The 25,209-nt window shown below is 31.9% G+C and overlaps 1 protein-coding gene and 1 pseudogene across 1 annotated transcript; both read right to left on the reverse strand.

Annotated features, from left to right (window-relative positions):
- Positions 1–284: 284 nt before the first annotated feature.
- Positions 285–9,658, reverse strand: LOC129298160 (uncharacterized; annotated as a pseudogene).
- Positions 9,659–18,996: 9,338 nt separating this feature from the next.
- Positions 18,997–23,088, reverse strand: LOC129298157 (laccase-15-like). Its single transcript, XM_054936566.1, has 7 exons — positions 22,963–23,088; positions 22,466–22,617; positions 22,014–22,258; positions 21,809–21,934; positions 20,299–20,920; positions 19,731–20,083; positions 18,997–19,446 (listed from the first exon to the last, which is right to left on the reverse strand). The coding sequence occupies exons 1-7, from the start codon at positions 23,059–23,061 to the stop codon at positions 19,313–19,315; spliced, it is 1,731 nt and encodes a 576-aa protein (XP_054792541.1). The 5' UTR covers positions 23,062–23,088; the 3' UTR covers positions 18,997–19,312.
- Between the last annotated feature and the right edge of the window lie 2,121 nt (positions 23,089–25,209).

Here is a 25,209-nt window from a genome sequence, read left to right on the forward strand (position 1 = left end):
TTAATGTTTTTATGATTTTTTATAAATATATTTATATGTATTGAAAACATATCATATACAATATTTTTAAAAATAAAAGTATTAACGTATTGAATGCGTATACGTTAGGCGTATCAGTATCTTTGCAACGTAAGATCCGATCGACCCTTTCACGTGTGTTCACTATTGTGGTCCCGGATGGAGCTAGATAACAAGATGTCAAGCCAATAATGATATTATAGTTGTTGTTTTTATTATAATTTTCCAAATAAATTACATGATAATATATCATCGTCGTACTAATATCCATGCACCAAAATATCCCAAAAAAAAAATAAAAATCAGCAACATAATAATATCCAAAGTTTCAGTCCGTGCATGAATCTGTTCTGAAAGGCTTCAACAGGGTGGGATGTCAGATGGTGGAGGAGGCAACGTTTCACTGAACTTTAACCCATTCTTCACGATCAACACAGTCTCCATTCCCCAAGAACTATGCCGCCCTAGATGGCAATGCATTACTATACTCATACCACACGTGTATATATCACCCAAAGTTACAAAAAATTTAATGATGAGTATAAGGGTCTGATAATTGATATGTTAATGTTGTACCTGTGTCGGTAGCCCTAAACTGATGGCAGTCCAGCCATTTTTGGGCACGATCACCGTGTTCATGAGAGGAGGATCAACGAGATTGAAATTTCTGCAGACCAACTGTTTGTTGAAATTCCCAAATCCATATCCAACAGCATAGAAACTGAATCCATGGAGATGCATAGGATGGTCAAATCCTGCGACTAAGTTTGTCCCTTGGAGAAAGGTTCTACTATTTCATCATACTCCAGAATCTTAACCTCTGTCCCTTGCTTAGGTGTCTGCAGAAGTAAAGGCAAATAATCAGCAGTGAAGTTAAAAATCAATGGCGGAAACATGAGAAATCATCTTCCAAACACTCCATTGATGTGATAGTAATACGCTTCCAGTATAGTAATGCTTGGGTTTTCAAAACTGATGATGTTCATGCTTGAAGCCAAACGGGTTCCATTGGGTCGCTTGCAGGTCCGGCCGGTCGGACATGGAAACGTGTTTATAGAGAGAGTGGCCACTATGTGAGGAGAAATTTTCACCGGAACTTTGTGGGGAAATTTCTGAGGCAACCCTCTATTGCTGCTATAGAAGTTAAAAGCTGCCTGGGTGTCATTATAGTAGGGAAGATAGGGTAATGAGAGAGAGGAAGATGCCTTATATATATTTCCTTTCGTACTCAACAATAGCTGTGGATGTGCTGTTATCGAACGCAACTCCGTCCCCTTTTGAATATGCTTTTACTGCCAAATAGTAGTGATTTGGCTCCTGGTTTGCATGTAACAGAACATCCATTGTTTGCCCTGGACCTATTACGACGTAATCTCTTGTCAACGGCTTCGTGTAGCTGCCATTTGCGCCCACGAGCGTAAGCTTGTGATTCGAAATACACACAAAGAGCATGAGGTTCATTGCAGCATTAACCATACGAAGAAGGTAACTCTTTCCTTTCTCCGCTTTCAACTTGAATGTTTCTGAATGTTGCAGAAAACTCAGATGTTAGGTACTGCTCACAGCCTCACACACTGATCATCAGAAAAGATTACGTAGCTTATATATAGTCTGTCCATCTACCTGAGTTTCAGCATGGATGAAGATCACCTGGCTGGCCATTTATAGTAATGGCATCAGCGTTTCTTGGAGTCCCTCCAGATTGGAGGAACTCAGCATATACTTTCCTCACATCCTTCTTCCACCATTCTCATGCGAAAGAATACAATTATCTTTCAGAAACTTGACCATTACTGGACAACCATTAATTAATTATCCAAGACTTTGATTCTTATACCAAATATGATGAGTATGTCCGTGTCGGGCTTGGGAAAAGGATAGGTAAAGTCGTTGCTGGGATAGACTATGATAGCCCCATGGACAGTGACTCTGGACCAACCATTGTGAACATGCCACCATAAGGTTCATTCCTCTGTAGTGAACACTACCTCGTGGCTGAACCTCCCTCCTTGTTGTATAGGACACCCTGTGATGTATTCAGGACCATCTGGCTATGGATTCCTCGGCGGCTTCACTCCATGCCTACCACATTTAATTAGTAAGAGTGAACCATTTGTAACTTCATAGCTTTTATTTCCTTCTTCCATCGCATCAAAAGTGCTGAGATTGAGATTAGGACATAAATATACCAGTGTAAAGTGATGTTGTATCTGCCCCTGTTATAAACATCGACCTACACTGTTTCACCCTTGTAAGCAGTGAGTATAGGCCTGGAAATTCTCCAATCACTGTCAATATGCTTTCTGTGCTGCAGAGTCTTGTACACTTTGCTTCTTTCACCTGCAAGATATTACAATGTTATGAAATCAAAAGATGGCTAATGGCTTGCCCTGTTTGTTGATGTTGGGAGACTTATAATCAAATGTAGTAATTTTCTGTCTGCTAAAAAAGGATCTCGAGAGTCCTGGGCCTATTCGGCTTACTTGAAGGATGCACTGTGCTAGCGTCATTGGCATACTTCAATATTGGAGATGGAAACTCAACCCATATAGAGGGTGACCCCTGCATTCCTTCACTGACAGGTTTTAAATTGGCCTCACGAGCTCTGTGTGAAGAAGCTAAAGACTGGATGGTGGCAGATTTAATTCATAACCATTCGTGGGATTTGACAATAATTGATGGGATTCTCTCCCAGTCCGAGAAAGAGGCTATCCTGCAGATTGTTCTCCCACTGTTTGAACGTGGAGATTGAGTTGTTTGGACAGTAAGCAGATGGCGTTTATTCTGTTAAGAAAGGCTATCGATTAACTAACAATCAGAATCCCCCAGTCAAAAAAGCCCCTCGCCATCACGGTTTACAAATTGTGAAATGTAGAAGGAGATTTGGAAGCTTAAAGTTCTCGTTAAGATTAAATTTTTTCTCTGGAAAGTTATCAAAGGAGCTTTACCCACACATGAAAATTTGTGGCGAAGGAGATGTGCCTCTAATCCATAATGCTTGGTCTGCTGTGAGCATGTGGAAACTTTAAAACATCTTCTTTTACTTTGTGAGCGTGCTAAACGTGTTTGGTTTGGTTGTCCTGTTAGTTTGAGAATTAATGAAAGCCGCATTACTCATATGCATGCTTGGCTCCTTCCACTACTTAAACATAGTGAGATTCCTGACATGACTAAAGCCCTGATTGCATTCACCCTATGGCAAATATGGAAAGCAAGGTGCACTTTTACTTTTGAAAAAATGCTCATTGAACCTGAAGGAATTATTCAACTTGCCACTGCTTATTTTGAGGTTTTTTGGGGTACTGATGACTGGTGTACTACTGAAATGAGAGCTAGCAGGGCTCAAGAGACTGCGAATGCCAATTTAATGCAAATGAGGAATGTTTGTGCTACTTCTGAATTTAATTTCTTTGCCTTCTGTGATGGTGCTTTCTTTAGCTCTTTAAATAAAGGAAGTATTGGTTTCATTATTCGAGAGGTCTCGGGTAGGTGTATACACATCTCTGCTAACCTATTCGTGCTGTTTCTCCTTTATTTAGTGAAGCCGAAGCCTTGCATCAGTGTGTGGTTTGCTGTTTGGTCTTTGGTCTGTCGAATGTGCCTTTTCTTTGAGATTGCTCCTTTTTGGTTAAAGCTGTGCAACGTGAATCTTCATATGCCCAAACTGTGAATGCTCTAACATCTTGGATAATATTTGGAATCTTGGGCTAACGTTAAGCTCTTGTAGCTTTAAGTGGATCCCACGAAGCTTAAACCGTGCTTTTGATTGGGTCTCTCATGCCGTAGGGAAGGAGATGCGCCCCTCAAGTTGGGCATCCTTGCCCCGACCTCAGTTAGCTACTCTCCTAGATGGTGACTACTCTGATTCTAGGATGTTCACCTTTGACAGAACCTGAGTTTTGCTTTGTGTTGTTCAGTTTTTGTGTTGCTTTCACTTTCGTTCAACCTGTTTGTGATTTGCTTTTGTGAGTTTGCTGTACTGCAGTTTTAATTTTAGTCATATGATTCTCGTGTTCTTGGCCCAAAAAAATGGTAGTAATGTTTCAGTTTTTGGGAACGTACACCAACGGATGTGAAAGCCAAAGCATGAAGAGCATGTTGATTCATGGTTTCAAAAACCACATTATCGTGAGAGAGAGAGAGAGAGAGAGAGCTTTGCAACCGGTGGTACAATCGGTAGTAATGAAGTGATGATTGTTATTTATAAGACAGCATCACTTTGAGGTGTTGTTTTAAAGCAGAAAGCATGATAACAGATTTTGAAGCTGACCCATATCCGTAAAGTGGGAGATAATCGAAATGATCAAATTGGTCTTTATAGACTGATTGCAATTTACGACAGCTTGATAAGTACAGTATATTGTTTTAATGGCGGACAACACAAGTTCAAGAAACTTAATATTATTTAAATAGGGAGAATTTTAAATAAGGATTAAGGATGTGGCATAATTACTAGTGAGTTTTAAAAATATTTTAAAATTTTAGTTCATTTCAATGGATAAATGTAAAAATAACTTCAACCGTAAAACAAAAAAATCAAAATATCCTTCACTTATTATATAAAATTATTAGTTATTAATTATATTACTTCACTTATTAATTTATCAATATAGCGTAAATTACATTTATTTGTTAAACAATCAGTAACATTAATTATTAATTTGCTAACTTTACTTATTAATTTACTAATATCAATTATAAATTATAAGATCTGTCAATAATTTCCACTGATATTAACAAATTACAAGACCTATTAATAATTTACAATTAACATTAGGGGTGTTCAACTTGTTCTTGCTCTGATTGGCCCAGTTTCATCCCATTCATATCGGGACAAGTCTCATCCCAAGCCGAAAACAATCAAGACGAGAGTTTTTGGGATAAGATGAGAAAGGAGTTTAAGATGGGATGGGACATGAGATTGCCCTCAGCTCCATTCCAAATATTATATATATATATATATATTATTTTTTATTCTAAAAATTTACATTAAATATATTAATTATAATTTTAATATATGCTATTATTATTTAAAACTAAAGGGTTTTTATATTGATAATTTTAATGACACAGATTAAGCAGTATAAGATCATATCTTTCTTTACAATATATTAGTTATATTAATATAATTTATTCTCATATCTACATATTTAATAACTTTTATTTGTATCGTATTTATTGCTTTATTCTTGAAAGAATCACTAGCTTAATATATTTTAACTAAAGAAGAAGGATAATGACTTGATGTTGTACTGGGCTTGTTTTTTTTTTTTTTGCTATTCTTATAGCTTGTAGATCACATGTAATTATTATCATAATATATTACGTCTCATGTATACTTGACTGTAAGTTGTATACTTCAAATTGTAATTGACATAATTCAATAATTGTTGTAATTTATGTATTAGTGTTATTTTGGTTTTGAATTTATAAGTTATGTGATTTAAAATTTTAATTAATGAATATTATTATTCAAGCTTTTCTCCTACATTTTTTAGTTATTGAGACATCCGAATGTTTCTGATCTTGTCCCAGTCTCATCTCGATTTCTAAGAGATGGGACAACTTTTGGAATAGTATGGAACACAGGATAGAGGTGTCTTGATCTCATCTCGTGAACACCCTTAACTGACGTTAGTAAATTAACAAATTAAATTAATAATTTAATAATTAATGTTGTTGCTTATAATTGAACAACTGATATCAAGTTTTATATATTTAGTGATATATCAACTCATATAATTTACAATTTATATTAGTAAATTAATAAATGAAGTAAAAAATTAATAACTAGTGATTCTAATATTACTTTAATTTTTTTACATTTGAAATTTCAAAATTTTTCAAGATTTACTAGTAATTATATCACATCCCTTTTCTTTATTTGAGATTCTCCCATTTAAATAAGACCTTGAATTTTTGACCTTGCAGCTTTCCCTTCAGGTCCAGCAATATTAAAATATGGATTAACTAGTATCAAATACACACGGCAACTGTCACAAAAGAAATTGCTTCTAAATGAGGTGAAAAAAATGCATAGCAGGCGAAAATTAAACTTGAATTAATACAAAACTAGTAAGACACCATGCAATTAATGCACGGGAAAGTTAAATTGTTTTCTTAGGAAAATGACGGATCCTCCATCTCTTCCTTGGGGCAGTTCGACAGCCACCATGCCACGTGGCTCTCTTCGCTCTCCCATTCTCTCATTCTCTCACTCTTTCTGTCCACGATTCTCTCCTCTTTCTTTTTCTATCCTCTCCTCTTTCCCTTTTTAATTTCTAACAATTAGATCAAAATTATTGGATGGTCTAAATTGGATTTCTTATAAAACATTTCATTTTATTTTTATTTTACTGTATCTATTAATTAGTTATATTAAATTTGATTTTTATTATTTATGTTTCTTAAAATTTAATATTTTAATACTAATTTTATAGGAGATCAAATTTAAACTGTCTCAATCGTAATCTGATAGTTAGAAAGGGAAAAGAAGGATGGGATGGGAAGGAAGAGCCGAGAATCTCACTAGTTGTAGACGATGTCATGCTTTGCATAAGAGTTAGTTATGATTATATATGCGGGTGGGTTTAAAGGAGACTTCTTGTCAATTACAGGGGTTAGAATGTTTTAGAAATTATATATATATATATATATATAATTTGAGTTAGTAGATTGGCCCATGTAATTTATTAACCAACACGAAATAGATTGGATCATAATTGAAGATGACATGAGGACCCTCCTGGATTCTTTTTCTAGCTTTAACTGTCATATTACCTAATCAGGCGTCTTATTTTTTTAGTTTCTCTTTATTTATTTATAAGAAGTTTATTTTTAATATTAATTTTCTTACCTAAAAAAATTAGATTGGATCGGGATAATCATAACCCACATAATTTATTGTAGAATAGTAACTGTTATGTTTATTAGATTGAAAATAAATACAATAAATATATATGAGAATAGTAGATTACACATGGAAATACACAAATAATATCACGTCACTACAGGCGTGGTTACATTATTAAATTACACGGCAATATTAATGATCAATATTCAATATTTGCATCTAAACATCGTGAAAATAATTCATCACTGGATACTTCAAATCATAATAGGTTGTATATAAACAGCGCAAATGAGTGTGAAGAAAGCTTCAACATGGTGGCATATCTGGTGCTGGAGGGATCAAAGTTTGATTTGACCTGCTACCATTCTTCACTATGAACACTGTCTCCATCCCCCAAGACAGATGGCGATCTAGATGGCAATGCAGAAACCACACTCCTATCATCCACACATCATTAACGGTGTCAATTTTCAGAGATTCACAAATGTCCAAAAATCTTAAACAAGACTCTCAAATATAAAAATGTAGAACTTTTTGTATTATATATACTCCTCCATTCAAAAATATAAAATATTTTTAATTAAATCTTACCTCAATAAACTAATTATTTATTTTTAAACTAATCATATCTTTTTATATTCATCTTTACTAAATACTCGAAAATAAATAAAGTATTTCATTTTATAGGTACACTTTTTTTTTAAAAAATAATGATTACACTTTAAAAAATTAAAAATATTTTATATTTTTTAATATTTAATTTTAAAAAAATATTTTATATTTTTAAATGAAGAGGGTGTATATATATGTATTTGACAAATGGAACTAATTAAAGTCATTGGAGAACCTGGATTGATAGCCCAGAACCTGATGGCGGCCCAGCCATTTTTGGGTACAGTAACCGTGTTCAAAAGAGGAGGATCAACCAGATTGAAGTTTTTGGAGTCCAACTTTTCATTGAAATTCCCCAAACCATATCCAACAACATAGAAACTGAACCCATGTAGATGCATCGGATGGTCTATCCCAGCAACCAAGTTTGTCCCTTGAAATACAACTTGCACTGTTGCACCATACCTCAGAACCTTCACCTCCGTCCCTTTCTTCGGTATCTCCAGAACTAGCGGCAAATACTCTGCCGTGAAGTTGAATGTCAACGGCGGAAACATGGGAAATCGCTTGCCAAACACCCCGTTGACGTGATAGTAGTAAGCTTCCAGAATGTCAATGCTTGGGTTTTGAAAACTGATGTTGTTCATGCTTGAAGCCAAACGGGTTTCGTTGGGTCCCTCGCAGGTCTGGCCTGGCAGACATGGAAATGTGTTTACAGAGACAGTGGTCACTATGTGAGTGGAGATATTCACTGGAATTTTGCTGGGAAATTTCTGAGGCAACCCTCTGATGCTGCTGTAGAAACTAAAAGCTGCTTGCGTGTCATTATAGCAGGGAAGATAGGGTAACGAGGGAGAGGAAGATGGGTTATAATTCCCTCTGTACTGAACAATAGCTGTGGTTGTGGTGTTATCAAAGGGAACATCAAGCCCACTTGAATATGCTCTTGCTGCCAAATAGTAGTGGTTCGGCTTCTGGTTAGCATGTAACAGAACATCCATTGTTTGCCCTGGTGCTATTACGATGTAATCTCTTGTTAATGGTTTCGTGTAGCTGCCATCTGAGCCTACAAGCGTGAGCTTGTGATTTGACACAGACACGAAAAGAATCAGGTTCATTGCAGCATTAACCATACGCAGAAGGTAACTCTTTCCTTTTTCCACTTCCAACTTGAATGTTTCTGAACGTTGCAGAACAAAGTGTTAGGAACCTAGCTAGCGTTGCATCAGATATCTATCTAATTTACACAAACACACAAACATACCTGATTTAGAGCAAGGATAAAGGTCACCTGGTTGACCATTAATAGTGATGGCATCAGAATTGTTTGGAGATCCTCCTGATTTCAGAAACTCGGTATAGACCTGCATCACATCACTCTTCCACCATTCTCCTACATGTAAAAGAATCATCTTTCAGAAATCTCCCTTGAACTATATATCTGGTGGGATTATATAGGACTAATACGTAGTAATTAATCAAGTGTCTCTCATACCAAAGATGATGGGAACCTCTGCATGAGGTTTGGGAAAAGGATAGTTACGACGAGGATAGACTATAATAGCCCCGTGGACGGTGGCTCTGGACCAATCACTGTGAGCATGCCACCACAAGGTTCCTTCCTCTGTAGAGAAGATCACCTTCTGGCTGAACCTCCCTCCTGGTTGTATAGGACACTGTGTGATGTATTCAGGACCATCTGGCCATGGATTCCTCGGCTGCTTCACTCCATGCCTGCCATAAAACTGGTTAAAGTGAAGCATGTGAAAGTGACGAGATCGAGACCAGGAATTAATTAAGTACCAGTGTAGAGTGATGTTGTATCTGCCTTTGTTATGAACATCGACATAGACAGTTTCGCCCTTGTGAACTCTTATAATGGGGCCTGGAAATTCTCCGTTAACAGTCAACGTACTTTTTGAGCTACAGAGCCTTGTATACTGGGCTTCTTTCACCTGCAGAGTTTCGTTTAATTAATTTTGTGAATATTCTTATAAGATAATTATAACCCAAAAAGGGGCGGACGGACACGATGTTAGGGGACTTACAACGAATTTGTAACGTTTCTGTGTATGGGAATGAACACCAATTGATGCTGTGAACCAGAAAATGAAGAAGATCATTATCTTGGAAAACCACATTTTCATGAGATGGAAAGACTTCAGCTGCGGAAAGTGCGAGAACTACGTACTTCTTTTCTGATTTACGAAGGAGCTAGTCACTTGGGCTCTGGTTTATATAGAAAAATTGAAAGCCAGCCACCATTTAAAATATATTTTTGAGTAGCTTAATTCTTTCTACCAAGATGACACGGGCATGTGTATGACACCCGGATCGCAACGCAATTCCTGTAAATTTTTTTATGTAAGTTTGTGAAGTGTTTAAAAACTTTTCAAAACAAAAATTAAGTGAAGAAGATCAACATCCTCTGAAGCGGATTATAGTCTTCTTGAGTATGATTTGGCATCTTAGAAACCTTATCCTCCGTCAAGGCTTGATGCAGGATCAAACATCTTCTATCAGATGTTTCAACAGTCAATGCTACTTGTTTGAAAATAATTGTGACTGGAATGACGAGAAGATTAATCTCAGTTGCTCATCCTTGGGAATTAGGTGTTTCTCTTGATTCACAGTTGGTTAGACAATTTGATTGGAATATTTGCATGAAAGAATTCAAATCATCTTCTCACTAGTGTCAGCTGGGAATTTTCAGGGGCAATCAGTTTATCACTGGCTTCAAATTTAAGAACTTACAGGACTCAGTATTTTCCACCTATTGAGTATCCGTTATGCTGCATGGTTTGCAACTTCTGCTCTATTAATGGCTTTCGATGGTAGTCTGCGAATCACTTGTTTCAGGAAAAATCTGCTCCATGGATTTCTCTCTTGCAATGCCAACAGGAATGTGGTGATTCCAGGCCTTCATCATTTACGATCGGTTCCTTTACAAGTCTAGATTACCAATTGGTTCAAGACAATTTACTTTTTTCTACATTTAGTTTCTCTCCTTGGTTTTGGGATTTATCTCACTATTGTATCCTTTGGCTTTTATGTAACTTTTTCTTTTCTTTTAATATAATGACAATTTTCGTCCAAGACGATGATCTATCATCTATGTTTAACACGTGCTGGGGAAAAAATTCATTTCGTGACAGTGCGTGGCATTTAAATTCTTTTTAATAACAACATATTTAAAAATAACCAAAAAAAATTGCTTTGATGAAGAAGAAAAATGTAGATGTTTTGAAAAGAAATACAAACTCAAATTCTTTATCTTTAGATTGTCCATTAAATGTAATTTGTGAGCAGTTAACAAGATTACTAATTTAATTTTGAGAAGGGATAAATAAAGAAAATCACCAAAAATGTAAAGATTAGATGTTTCCTTAGGTTTCAGGCCAAAAAAAAATAATGTCCTTGGATATGACTTTAACTTTCTACACAAATTAAATAGACCCTACTAAACTCAGTTTAGATCATAGAAAGCAACTTGTGATCGATGGACAGGATATTTTTCTAAGCATGTACAAATAATTAGTTTAGACATATATTAGCAACCTGTTTGGCGTGTATGATTGTTAAATTGTAAATTTTAATCTGCACTATTTGATTTATAAATTAAACAATTAAATGGGACACTCCCAAAATGTCATCACTATGTTATTAATTCGTGGCCAAACATATATATAAACAAATTTAAAATAACATATGAAAAATTCACAACACGATCACATACACTAGAAACTTTGTTACACTAATTTATTAAAAAAAATTAATACATTTTATTGGAATTTGGTTGTGTCAGTCAATTTTTTATTTGCTTCAAGAAGTAATATTTCAAGTAACATTTTATAGGAAGAAATATGATTAAAATATTTTAGAATGTAAATTCATTAACATATGTTTAATTTATATGTACATGCATTATCTTCGACGTTAATGAACAGGAGACAACATTTTTTTCGATGAATCTAAAGGCTCATTAATAAAATAAGGTACCTGCACTCAAGAATGAAATTAATAAAACGTGATCACAATGAAGATAATTAAGTGATTAAGAAGGACAACTCCAATGATCTCTATTAGATTCTTCTTCTTGTTTTTTTTTTTTGGCCCCTACTATCTCTATCAGATTCACTTTATTACATTCAATTAAGGAAAAATCACATTAATTTAAGGATCTATGAAGAAAGTTATTTGCAAACAAAGACCAATAATAAGTCATTATTCAAAAACAAACAAATCCATATTCTTATTTTAATAACAATCTATTACTTATTGATCCTTATTTGTAAATAACTTTAACTCTTTTATGATATTTCTCAGATGTAATTTTCCCCTAGATTTAAGGGAACAAGCATTATGTATGTATATATGTATGAACGGTTAGTTTAGCTATGAAAATCAATGTTGATTATCTGTGGAAAAAACATGACATAGACTTTGTTCTACTTTCCTTTTGTATACAGAAATAAAAGGTAGCTGGTTAGTGTTACTCCTTTGAAATAAAAAAGCCGCCTGTTGACTAAATTGTGCCACTCTCTTACTTTCTATGCATTTCATAGTTTTTCAAACTTCAGAAAAACTTAAACTTGCATGTAGTGAAGTTTGAAATTAGGTTAAACACGCATGTAGACACTTTACACATATTGATTGGTAATTTTAGAATCCAACTTGATTTAATTAGCTTCCATCTTGACCTTGGATTTTAAGCTCAGATTAGGTACACCTAATCGAATTTTAGTTAATCTGGCCGTCCTTTTCTTCATGGAAGAAATGTATGCATAAAGCTAATTCGTTGAAGAAGTAATCCAAATATTGAAATTTTCAAAACACTATTTTTCCTTTTACTATCGCTATCTATGCAATGCATACCTGAGGACGGGCTAATTAGGTCTGATGAGCTTGAAAGTTGTATCTCGCTTGTGCCTGTGCGTATAGATGTGATCTCGACCATGTCAACGTTTAATTTTTCCCTTTGCTGATGTTTATGAGAAAAACTTTCGTGTGAAGATATGGTATTGAATTTATTTTATTATGATTTAGTTGTTGAAATTTCATTATTAAACGTTCTTTTTGTGGTCGAAATTTTTAAAACTGAAATTTTATATTAGCAAATATATATTGATTATGAGTGCCATTTTTAGCAAACGAGTCAATTTGACACCTAATATTTAATTAAATTTTTATTGTATTGTACCGTATTTAAGAATTTTCTCACGGCTCTCTGAAAGGCCATGAGAGATGAGCATCCTTGAAAGAAGAGAGCAAATGCCACGAGAAATGATAATACTAGGAAGGTCAGAGCATCAAGGTATACTTGAGAATTTTCTCACAACTTTTAAAGAGGTAATGGAAATTTCTCGCAAACTTTTAGAGGACGAGAGAAATGAACATGTTGAAAGGCAAGGACGTCATTGGGTAAGATTGAGAATAATCTCAAGGCTTTTGGTCCAATTGATAAGGATTTGATTTATAATCTACAAGATTGTGAGATTAAATTTCACTATCAATATGAAAACTTTGTTAGTGGACACTTTGTAAGTATTTTTGTAAGTGTTCTTTAAATTTGAAAATATGTTTTAATTCTAATGAGCTTTCTCACCTCACCTAAACTTTTTGTGCAAAAGAGAAGAAAAAAATGTTTTTATATATATATATATATATCTATAATAATGAGGGGTTTAAGCTATATATTGCTCTGTAAAGAATGATTGAAATTCAAAGCCAACTTAATTAGTTGGACACCACGAAAGAAATTAAGCTACATGTGGGCAAGTTGATATAGAGAAGAAAATGCTGTGAGAAAAAGTTGAGAAAGTATATTAGGAGCTCATATGCATGTCATTTTGTTCCTCGAGGATGTCAATTACTTATTGCATCAACGTTCTTATTTACTGCAACACGTACACGCAGCACCAAATATATTGCCCCGGAATTCTTCATTAATTAAGACATTAAATGGGTAACTAACAATTATAAATCCGTCTTGTGCCTTATCTTATATGGGAAGGCATTTTTGTGGCTAAAGTATTTAGTCTAAAACACACTTTTAATTCTTTAACTTTTCACATACAAGATTTCCTTTTGATTCCTTAATTTTACAAAGGAGTTTTTCATACTTCAAACACTAATGTTGTTAGTTTTTTCCACACAAATTTTACAAAAAATTTTTAAATATTGATAAAATATTTTCAAATAGTGAGGTATTAAGTTTATTTTTTTAGAATAACAATGTTTGGCAAGAAAAAATACTAATTTAAAATTAGTGGTGTTAGAGTTAGGGGATTGAAAATGTACTTTATAAAATTAATTAAGAAATTAAATTAAAATTTTACATAAATTTAGAAGAACAAAAATATATTTTAGCAAATATTGTTAAGGAAAAGTTTATAATATTGTTACAAACACTAGTACAAAATAAAATTTTAGCAACACATTTTTTGTCAAAGTTTCTAAAATAACTGCAGTAATAAATAATATAGTAACAGGCTTATAAATAAATAGAAAAACATAGATTTCATTAAATTCATTTAAAAAGCTTAATTAATTACTTAATTTAATAATAAAAATTAATTATTTAATTAATTAATTTAATATATATTAAATGTGTGTGAGACACTTAATTAATAAATTTAATTTAATTATATAAGATTAGTTAACTAAGTAATTTAATTTTTCTGAATTTAGAGACATTAAATATAATTAAATTAAAAAATAAATTAGTTAAAAAATTAAGTTATTAATAAATTGAATTAAATTAATTCAAATCTGAGAATAATTTTTAATTAAAAATGAATTAATTGGTAACATTAAATTATGAATTAATTAGAAAAATTTAATATATTTAAATTATTAATTAATAATTGAAAAAAATTAAATATTAGTTACAACAATTGTTAATTAATAATTACCATAATAATTTTTTAAAAAATAGACATATGGCAACAAGTCTAATTGAACCTGTCAACATATGTCTTTTCTACCTTCTTTTTATTTATTTTTTTTAAATGGACTTATGGTGATAGCTCCACATTAAACTTGTCACCATAGATGATCTTCGGCGGCAAGTTTTATGGAGACTTGTCGTCATAGGCCTTCTTTTAGCACATTTTAGATTAATTAATTACTTAATTTAATAATAAAAATTGATTAATTAATTAATTAATTTAAATTATATGTGTTAAGACACCTAGTTAATCAATTAATAAAATTTATTTAATAATATATAATTATAGTTAATTAAGTAATTTAATTGAACTTAAGTTGTCTCAATTCAAACATATTAAATATTATTAAATTAAAAAATTTAGAAAAAATAAGTTATTGATAAAGTAAATTAATTTAATCAATTAAAATCATAAATTAAAATATTAAATTAATTAAATGAAATTTAATTAAAAATTGAATTAACTAGTAAAATTAAATTGTGAACTAATTAGGAGAATTTAATATATTTTAATTATTAATTAATAATTGAAATTAATTAATTATTAATTACAATAATTATTAATTAATATTTACTGTAATAATTTTTTTTAAGAAGACAAATGGCTATAACCTGTTCTAATTCCATTTTTAATTTTTTTTTCAAAATAAGTGACCTTTAGGTGATCTATGGCGAAAGGTTTACTAGGACCTGTCGCCAAAAGTCTAGCTGAGGATATAACCTTAGCTATTCAACTCCAGCTCTTGCATATCATTCTATAATTTGCCCATAGCTCTAGCTCTTATCCCTTCAATTCCAGCCACCTCCTCAACTCCACCTCAAATCTCTCTTAGCTCCTCTCCCCTCAACCCACAGTGGCCTTTGAAGTGATCCTTCTTCCCAAATAGGCATCCCAACCTTAGGCATCCCAACCTTACAAAGGGCAGAGTCAAAAAATTTTATTAAGGGGAGCCGATGAAAAAGTACATATGATAATTAAAGAAATTATATTTATATATGTATCAATTTATATATGTATCACCAATATAATATAAATATTTCAACGTATATATTTATATTCAATTTTACACATATATAATAATATATATATATATATATATTAAGTTTTGCTTATCGATTTTTTATGATATAAATTAAAAATCATTAATTATTTTGTCTACAGTAAATGTTTTAACAATTTCCTTTTCAATATAAATTATTATTAAATTGGTGAAAATTTTATCATTTCCATAAGTATTAAATAATTTAAATACATCATTAGAATTTAAAATTTTATTCAATGTAATTTGCTCTATTACTTACTTATTAAATTTACTATTTAACTCATTCAATTGATAATTATAGTAAATAAATATATCAACACATTAATAGTGCTTAATTGCATCTTTATGTCAATAAGATTGAATTATATCAAAGTAAAAACTATTCATATCATAAATTTTAATAGCTTGATTACTTTTAAAAAAGTAATTTTTTCTAGAAGAATATCTTTATCAAATCTCTTAACTTTTAGATGCGTGATTTTATGATAGATATCAAATATATAACATTCAATATATCTTAAAATTTTTGGTGTAATGCTTAACAAAGTTTGTTAATAATAATCTTCATAATTTTTTTCATTAAATATAAAATAAAAGCAACATAAAATAATATTAATACTTTAAGAGCATGTATAATGTTATCATGTTAAAAATAAATAGATCCTGTAATAATTATACCTTCAAACTATTAAAATAGTTACTCTAACATACATAAAAGATTACATATTGAATTAAAATAAAAAATTTATTTAATATTTCATAACTTCTATAATATGCCAACTTATTGAAATTAAAAATATATAACTCATACATTTCATAAAAAAAAAAAAAAAGTTAAGGGCGGCTGTGGCCTACCAGTCCCCCCCTCTCCCCACCCCTGCAGCCTTGCATCATGGGAATCAATGAAGCTGGCCGAGGACACGTTTTAGGTTATATTTTGAATTTGAATTCTATTTTTCTTGATTATTGTTGTTTTTTTCTTCCACTACCATTAAACTTTCTGCACTTGGGTTTTCGACATTTTTAATGTGGTTTCCCTAAACCTGAATCTCTTAATGGATTATCGTTTTATCATTTCAGGTGAAAATTTTTAGGACCCATGGTGTATGGATGCTTGCACTGTTCACGCTTCTATCAAAAAACCCTCGCAACTTTGAGATTTGCTGCTAAGTTCAGCCTAAAACCATTTTGTTCGCTTTGTGATGGTCATGTGATGCGATGCTGGCAATAGTTGTATGATAAGAGCGATGATAGAGTTGAAGTTGAAAGCTTTTATATAATAATAATTTTTATTGGAAATTGTGTTATTATTTTTCTAGTGCTTTGTTTTACTATAGCTGCCACAACACTATGAGGGTTTTGCGCTACAAGAGCACTGTCTATATCAATGACTTTGACCATGCTAAATATCTTCTTAGTTACTTTAATAATTGGACGTGCTCAAAATCTGATGGTAGTGTAAGTGTCCCTGTTATCACCTGCTCAAACTAACTCATTGATAGAAATATTCTCGATGCATTTTCACAATAACATTCTTCTGTGGCTGCTAGCGCTTGGAAAATAATTTTTTGCTGACTTTGTACCTCAGAACCTGACAAACCTCCACAATGTTACAGACCGGTAAGATGAACATCCTGCCAAATCGAATCATGCTTATTTCATGTGTATTATTAGCTTCTACATCTGAAGTTTCATAATTATTCATCAAGGTTCTTGGTTTTTATTTATGTTTGTCAATCTATTGTCCAACAAGAATCTGCAGGGTACCATTCCAAACCTCAGTGGAGTGATCGCCCTCCAGTACTTGTAAGTATTAAGTAAAGCATATGTCTCTTATGTTTGTGGTTTGTCATCTATTCAAAGTGAAAAATTTATTTATATGAATTTCACTTTGCAAATTGCAAGAAAATTCTGGGAAAGTGAGACACACATCGTGATCCACCCGTAAAACACTCGGTGGAGTGGCCGCCCTCCAGGGCTTGTGAGTATACAATTATTAGTTAATGCATAAGAAAAGCTCCTAAAATTTAATTTTTGAGTCCTATAGAACAATTGAAGTGAAAGTGCCATGCATGTGACGAGTACAATAGTTGCTAATTGCCAATAAATGCATGAGGTAGAAACACTTAATGGTAATTTATTATTAAACTATACTACTATACTACTATATGTATATATTTCTACCAGTCTTATATATAATTCATCTTCTAGGAAAATATTATAATTTTTTTTATAAGTTACTTTATATAGAATGATATATAATTAATTACTTTTATTTCAATTTTATCCTTTCATAATTTTTCATGAGTATATAGTAAAAAAATTAAACTATATACTACATATACTACTTCTACCTATCTTAAATATAATTTATCTTCAAGAAAAATATTATACTCTTTTTTATAAGTTACCTTACAAAAAACGGTATATATGTTTTCATATTATTTTTTTTTTCATAATATATTACTATCCACTTTTGATGCTTTATATTTTGAAGCTCACCTTAGACTTGAATTGTTATTCATACGTATATTGTTATTGAATTCAAAACTTTCACAAGTTTAGAATCATATTCTAAACAAGAGATAAAACATATACATAACATTTGATCTAATTTCTTTCTAAAATCAGCAAGATTAAAGTAAATAGTTTATACTTCTTTGTATTAGAAATGCATAATTATATTTAGTTGGTATATTTGCACTGATCTTTGGAGTTACTGTTACATATTTATGTAGGTTTATAATTAATAAGAGATGTATATAATTATGAGTGATTTTAAAAAAAAAACATTTACGATCACAATCATTTATTATGACTATAATAAAAAATGTTATTTATGGCCATAGTTATAATTAATAACTGTGGTCCTAAATGGTGATGCAAACCATTTATGGTGATAAGTTTAAGATAGACCTATGACTACAAATGCTTCTTTTCACTGTTTACGGCCACATGTCTAACTTGAACTTGTGATCGTAAATGTTATTTATTATAATTGTAGTGAAAAATATCATTTATTATTGCATTTATTTCTATCACGCATTATCTTTTGCCATCAAAAAATATTTTTTAATTGTGGTGAAAAACTCTGTCTACACCAATGAAAGCGCCCAATGCAAGCCAAATATCTAGCTAGTATCGTAACAAAAATATTCACCAGCAGTGTCCATACCCCAGCTACTGTGCCTGTCTAAAGATGACAGTGCACTGTCCGTAAGGAAAGTTACTAGAAATTCATAATTTTCCTCAAATTTAATAGCAATCTCTAAAACAAGGGATAATAATTTCAGCAATATTTTATAATAACTCAGGCATTTAGAAATAATTATGATTTTAAGATCACTTAAACTAAATTTTTTAGATATACTCGTATGTAATCCTCCCCTTAATTTATAAAATGCAAGATTTTATTAATTCCTCGGATTATGCAACGAAGTTTTGGATATTGAATCACATTTGATATTCGCATAATTCCTACTCAAATATAAAAACAGTACTTAATATTTGTTTCTCAAGTATAAAGACAAACCTGCAGGATTCAGGGAGAGATGGAGATGATATGAAATTAGGAATGTTATATGTCAACATGTGTGCTGTAAATTAAATCCGATCGAGGCACTTAGATATCTCTAGAAGTGAAAGTGAAACAAATACATGAAATTCAATAAAATACTTGAAGTCATTAGCAAACCAAAGATAATCACACCCCATTCACAAAAAAAAAAAAAAAGGTAATCACATCCCTATATCAAGGCTTTGAGATGAGCCGGCCGGCCATGCAAATCTTATATTTTCTTGGAAAATGCTTACAAGATCCTAATAAACTCTCTCTCTTTAAGAACAAGGAGGCAGATATTTAGGCGGCGGAAGCATGCTTGTTTGTGGGGTACCTCCATCTCTCACAATAACAACCGTGTCCATCCCCCAGCTTGTGTGTCTATCAAGATGACAATGCATGTACCATACCCCTGTCCTCGTTAGGAAACAAGACTATTCTTTATCAGTAAAAAATTGAAATATTTCATAAAAGAAAGAAATGTGACCTAAAAAAAATGTTGTAGTCTATTTATGTTAAAAGCTTACAATATACACATACAAAAAAAAAGAGAGAGATCATCTTAATAATGACTTATGAATATAAACTATTCCTTAAATCTCAATAAATAATATATTGTAATGTAATAATTCTCAATAGATCAGATAATATATCAATTGAACCACACATGGCTAGATCGTAGTCAAGAGAACCTGCCTGGATTATCAGCAACAAATCTCATTGCAACCCATCCATTTTTGGGAAGACCAAAGGTGTTAACGAGTGGAGGATCAATTAAGTTGTAGGAGAGAGGGTCTGAGACATTGTTGAAATTTCCGAGGCCAATTCCGACCACGTAGAAGCTAAAGCCATGAAGATGCAGAGGGTGATTCTCTGGGCCAACAAGACTCGTACCTTGCCACACTATTTCCACAACCTCCTTATAGTCCAACATTATAACCCTCGTTCCTGTACTTGGGATCATTGTCGTGTTTACCACGTCTCCTGTGAAGTTAAAATACAATGGCGGTTCATCTGGAAAGTCCCCTGTGAATACCCCAGAAATGTTCCTGCATATATATTTTCATAAATAATTTCACAGAAAAGAAAACAAAAAAAAAATTAAAGTCTTCTTATTTCAATATCTTCAAAAATTCACGTTTGGTTTGTTCAAATGAATGGACTTGTGTCGTGGAAAGTGAATAAAGTTGAATGTTGTAACTAATATATACTCAGTAAAATAGAATGATGTCTTAAGTTATGATAATGGAGATCATAGACATACCAATAGTATGCTTGTAGAATATCAATTTTGGGAATCCGAAAGCTTATGTTGTTGAAGCTTGAAGAGAGTCTAGTTCCATTAGGGCCGGAGCAATTTGAATTAGCGCAAGGCAACACATTTATAGAGACAGTCATAAAAATTCTTCTACTGACATTTTTGGGAACATCTACCGGATGATCTTTACTCGCCAAACTCCTCAACCTCTTACTGAAGTTAACCGCTGTCCCTGAGTCATTCAGAGCAGGAAGCATAGGAAAGGGAATAGCTCTAGAAGAAGATGATGATTTATCATCTGAATTGGATTGATTATAAGTGTAAGCTTTGTACTGAAGAATTGCTGTTGCTGTGGAATTATCATACGGTGCATTTCCATCGTAAAAGGGAGAAGCAGCAATGTAATACTGACGAGGGGGCTGATCTGCTGTGACGAGCACGTCCATGGTTTGTCCTGGGCCGATTACAATGAAGCTGGTCTTGAAGGGTTTTGTGTAGGACGCGTCGATTCCCACAACTGTAAGCCTGTGATGTGCAATCCCAAAAAAGTGTTCTTCGTTCATCGCAGAATTTATTATCCTAAATAGATATGTCTTCCCGTAATCAACCCATGAATGATACGTTGTTTCTGCACAATTAGTCAAATCAATAAATAGGAATTCAGTTCCATTGTACCCTCTCTCTGATCTTGTAGATTATTAATCTTCCATAATAAATTGATAGTTGTGTGTGAGTGTTAATCACTTTGGATAAAAAGATATAGAATTGATTAGCTATTTTTCAAAACCACTCTTATTTACATAAGGATAAGTTTAAAAAGTAATTTTATTTTTAAACCGTTTTAATGATTTAATGCTCCTCCTTAATTATTTTCAGCAAATAGCTAGAAGTATACTAAAAATCATAAAGAATAGTTGATTTCCAAGTAAACAAGTCCTTATATAATTTGAAATTCATGTTTTGTGTGTGTGTGTGTGTGTGTGTTAAATAAATCATTAAAATTATCTTTAATTTGCTTTAGTTTCATCTTTAATTAATTTATCCCTAATAAATACCATAAATTTGAAAAATATATGCTCTTTTAATTTTATCCCCCCTCATTAAAAAATGGTAAACAAGGAAACTTTCGAAATGATGCAATTATAATTAATACTTCACAAATTTTTGATAAATAACTTATATTGGACCATAAAGCTCTTATAAATTGTAAAAGATTACTTACATAAAGGAGAGGAGGAAGCACCAGAAAATACATCTAAAAAATCAAACATGAACAATAAAGAGATTTGAAGAATTAAAAATTGCCATTTCTTTTAACTAGATAATTTAATTAGCTGTCAAAAGGATAGCTATAATTTCTCTATGAATGTCCTGGAAAGAAAAGTGAAGCCACTCAACAGGATAAATTTGGAAAACTGTACAATAACTCTCTCACATTAGGGAGTCACTGTGAAGTTCAAAGTTGAAAGTAAACGACTTATTAAAAAAGTTGATCATTAATGAGCATAAGTGGTACCTCTTGAACAGTTATAGAAATGTCCAGGTTCACCGTTGATGGTGTAAGCATCAGATGAGTTGGGCTCGCCACCACTTGCTAGTGCTGAAGTTATTATTTGCTGCACGTCCCCCTTGTACCATTCCCCTGCACATTAATCACTTGTAATTATGTTATTTATCAGGTAATCGTTGGCTGAAATTCAACAAAGACATAATGTACTGACCAATGATGAAAGTTTCTTGTGCATGAGGTTGAGGAAAAGGATAAGAGGTTTGATTTACAGGGAAGATGAGGATGGCGCCATGGACGGTGGCACGAGACCAACTACTGTGAGCATGCCACCACAGTGTTCCTTCTTCTGACGTAAATGCCAACTTCTGTCTGAAACTCGTTCCCGGCGGGATCGGGCACTGTGTTATGTTCTCTGGTCCATCCGACCATGGGTCTCTTGGTTCCTTCACCCCATGCCTGTTATGTCAACATCCTCTGAACCATATCACTATCTTACGGTGCATGTTCAAGTGTAAGTAACTTTATCTTAAAGTTAAGTTTAATGATTAATATATAATAAAACAAAATAACCCACCAACTTGAGTTTTAAAGATTTTAGTTCAGACGTCTTAGTGCCCTCTACTACTATTCTCTCCGACCGTTTCATGGGGAGAAATTACTGACCAGTGAATGGTGACCCCATAGCTTCCCTTATTGTGGACGGTAACAAAAGCTGTATCGCCTTTCTGAACGCGAATGGTAGGCCCTGGAAAGCTCCCGTTCACTGTTAATATGCTCTTTGTGCTGCACAGCTTGGTGAAGTTCTTTTCTTCTACCTGTATATTACAATGTAAAAGAAATCTCACATTTAAAAATTAAAAGATAGATCATAAATATATAAATTTATAAAGTATTTAATATAATGGCTAAAGCTATTTTTATAAAACATATACTATCCTTAAACTTATTTAATACAAAAAATCTAATATTGTATCTATAATTTCAAATAATAATAAGTTTCACGGTTCAAAATTTCAACTACGGGAACAATCTCACAACAACATATACATGAACTTACATATTTATATACTTACAACAAAGTATAAACTATCACGCCATGCAAAAATAAAATGAAAAATGAACTTGTGACGAATTCTCACAGTTGGGATTTCAAGACTTACCACGAAATCATAATAATGTACGTTGCCTTGGCTCTTGCCAATAAACATGAACCCCAGAAGAGCTATTAGCAAAGCTTGAATTTCCAGGTGATGTCCCATCCTTGCTTGCTCTTCTTGGTGGCAGTATAGCTAGAGAAAACAAAACACATGGCTTTATATATGTAATTTTATGACAATCAAATTTTGCCATACTTACAAGTTACATATAGGTCAAGTTCTTGGATCTGACGGATTTCTCAAAGGTTTATTTCTTCATCTTCAATTCGTTGCAAATATTATAAAATAGTCACCGCTTTGGTACCACTTTACTCTCTTTCGAAAGCGATGTTTTCTTTGTAATAATGTAATATATATCCTGCTACTTTGCCTAAAGTAGTGTCTACTATGATACATCATAACACGCACTAAAAAATGTAGATCGGCAGTCATTCGTTTGATCTTGTAAAAATTATATTCTCTCAGTTAAAACATTTTTAATTAAATTTTACCTTTTTAATAAAATAATTACTTACTTTCAAATTAATCCTATCTTTTTATATTTACCCTTATTAAATACCTTACAATAAATATAAAATTATTATCAATAAAGGCATTGTAAAAAAAAGATAATTATTACATCTCAAAAGACTAAAAAATATTGTATTTTTTAACATCCAACTCATCAAAAAATATTTTATATTTTTTAATGGAGAGAGTTTGCTGCACAACCAACAAGTCATGCTTAATTGAGCTAGTAGATAGGAGGTTATGTTAGTTTAATATCGTGAATAGTTCCGAGTTTGCCCCCTGAGTAAGTAGTTGCTTTAAATGTTTGTTGGGAGAGTTATTCCTTCAATCTTTACTCAACTGAATTAGTTGAGATCCAATATGATTTTCAAATATTTATTTTTTATGAATATTATTAAAGTTTAAATGAATTGAGTTTCAAATGATTATTAAAGTTAAAATAGGCTTCCTGACTTAAAAAAACACTGAAGAAAATATTTACAAATTACCAATCAACAAAATCCTTATATATTACAGTGAAATTTGAAGGCATGCTCTTATAAGATATGGGAATGGGATGGCGCCTTCACCAACAATACAATCCTTTAGTCTAAAACTAAAATAGAATTTCACCAGAAAAATGTTTAAAACGCAATTCTTTTCATCACTTTTAAATTTTAGTTTCCATTTCATTCCGCATCTCGAATGAGCAATGACCGGTAAAATTGTATGAAAATCAAACTATGGAATTTATTTAAATTAAAACTTTTTTATCTGGGGCATGAAATTATTTAATATTTTATTTTTGTCATTTGATTACACAGAAAAAGGGTCTATCATAACTTTTGACTTTTGAAAAAGGGGCAAAACAAAAAGTGATTTTAGTATCTTTTTTTGGATCAACATTTTACTCGTCTGTGCCTTTTGATATGGAGCAACAACTAGTTATGCTGCTTTGCTTTGCTTCAAGGATTTAAAATCCTTGTTTGCTTTGATGGGGGAACAACTTTGGTCCCCCATCACTCTATTGTGCGTCCTGACCTAATTAACGTTAAATAATAACAAATAAAGTACTAACACACTGAAAATAACACCATATCCAATCACCACTTTTTATATTTAATTACGTGAAGCTGCTTTTAGTAGCGTCTAGGGAGCTACAATATATAAGATAACACGAAAACAAAATAAACAATTAAAGACACGCTAAAATATGAAAACAAGACTAAAAACTGCTATTTGCAACAAAGGGGCCATTTAGTTTTTTTACTTTTCACATTCAAAAAGTAAAATTTTACTTTTAAAAAGTTAAAAATTATTTAGGTGAAATATTTTATAAATAAATATATATTCAAACAGTAACTGAAATTAAATTTTTAAAACGTAACTATTTAAAGTTTTTGAAAAGTGAATTTAAAAAATAAAATGTTATTTGATCATACCACTCTAAATTTAATCTCTTATTTTTTATTTAAAAAATATTTAATTCATTAAAAATATAATAATAATTAGGCATCATGTTTTTGACATTTTAAATTAAATAATTAATCATATTAATTTGTAGTATTAATGTATAATAAAAGTTACAAATCTTTGTCATATTTTTTTAAAATTACAAATTAAAAAAATACAAATAACTAGAGAACAAATTTTTAACATTATATATCAAAATTTATGTTATTTAAAATCTTTATCACATTTTTTAAATATTTTAAATATATTATATTTGTATAATAAAAATTATAAATCATCATAAATTAA

The sequence above is a fragment of the Prosopis cineraria genome, unplaced genomic scaffold (genome assembly GCF_029017545.1).
Source record: "Prosopis cineraria cultivar Desert tree isolate PC_DT_omini unplaced genomic scaffold, ASM2901754v1 PC729, whole genome shotgun sequence".
In the NCBI taxonomy this organism is placed as follows: Eukaryota; Viridiplantae; Streptophyta; class Magnoliopsida; order Fabales; family Fabaceae; genus Prosopis; species Prosopis cineraria.

Coding starts and splice junctions, on each gene's coding strand:
- LOC129298157 (XM_054936566.1), bottom strand. CDS start 23,061: ATGGGACATCACCTGGAAATTCAAGCTTTGCTAATAGCTCTTCTGGGG. Junction 22,618..22,962: donor TACATTATTATGATTTCGTG/GTAAGTCTTGAA, acceptor TGTAATATACAG/GTAGAAGAAAAGAACTTCAC. Junction 21,935..22,013: donor ACAAGAAACTTTCATCATTG/GTCAGTACATTA, acceptor ATTAATGTGCAG/GGGAATGGTACAAGGGGGAC.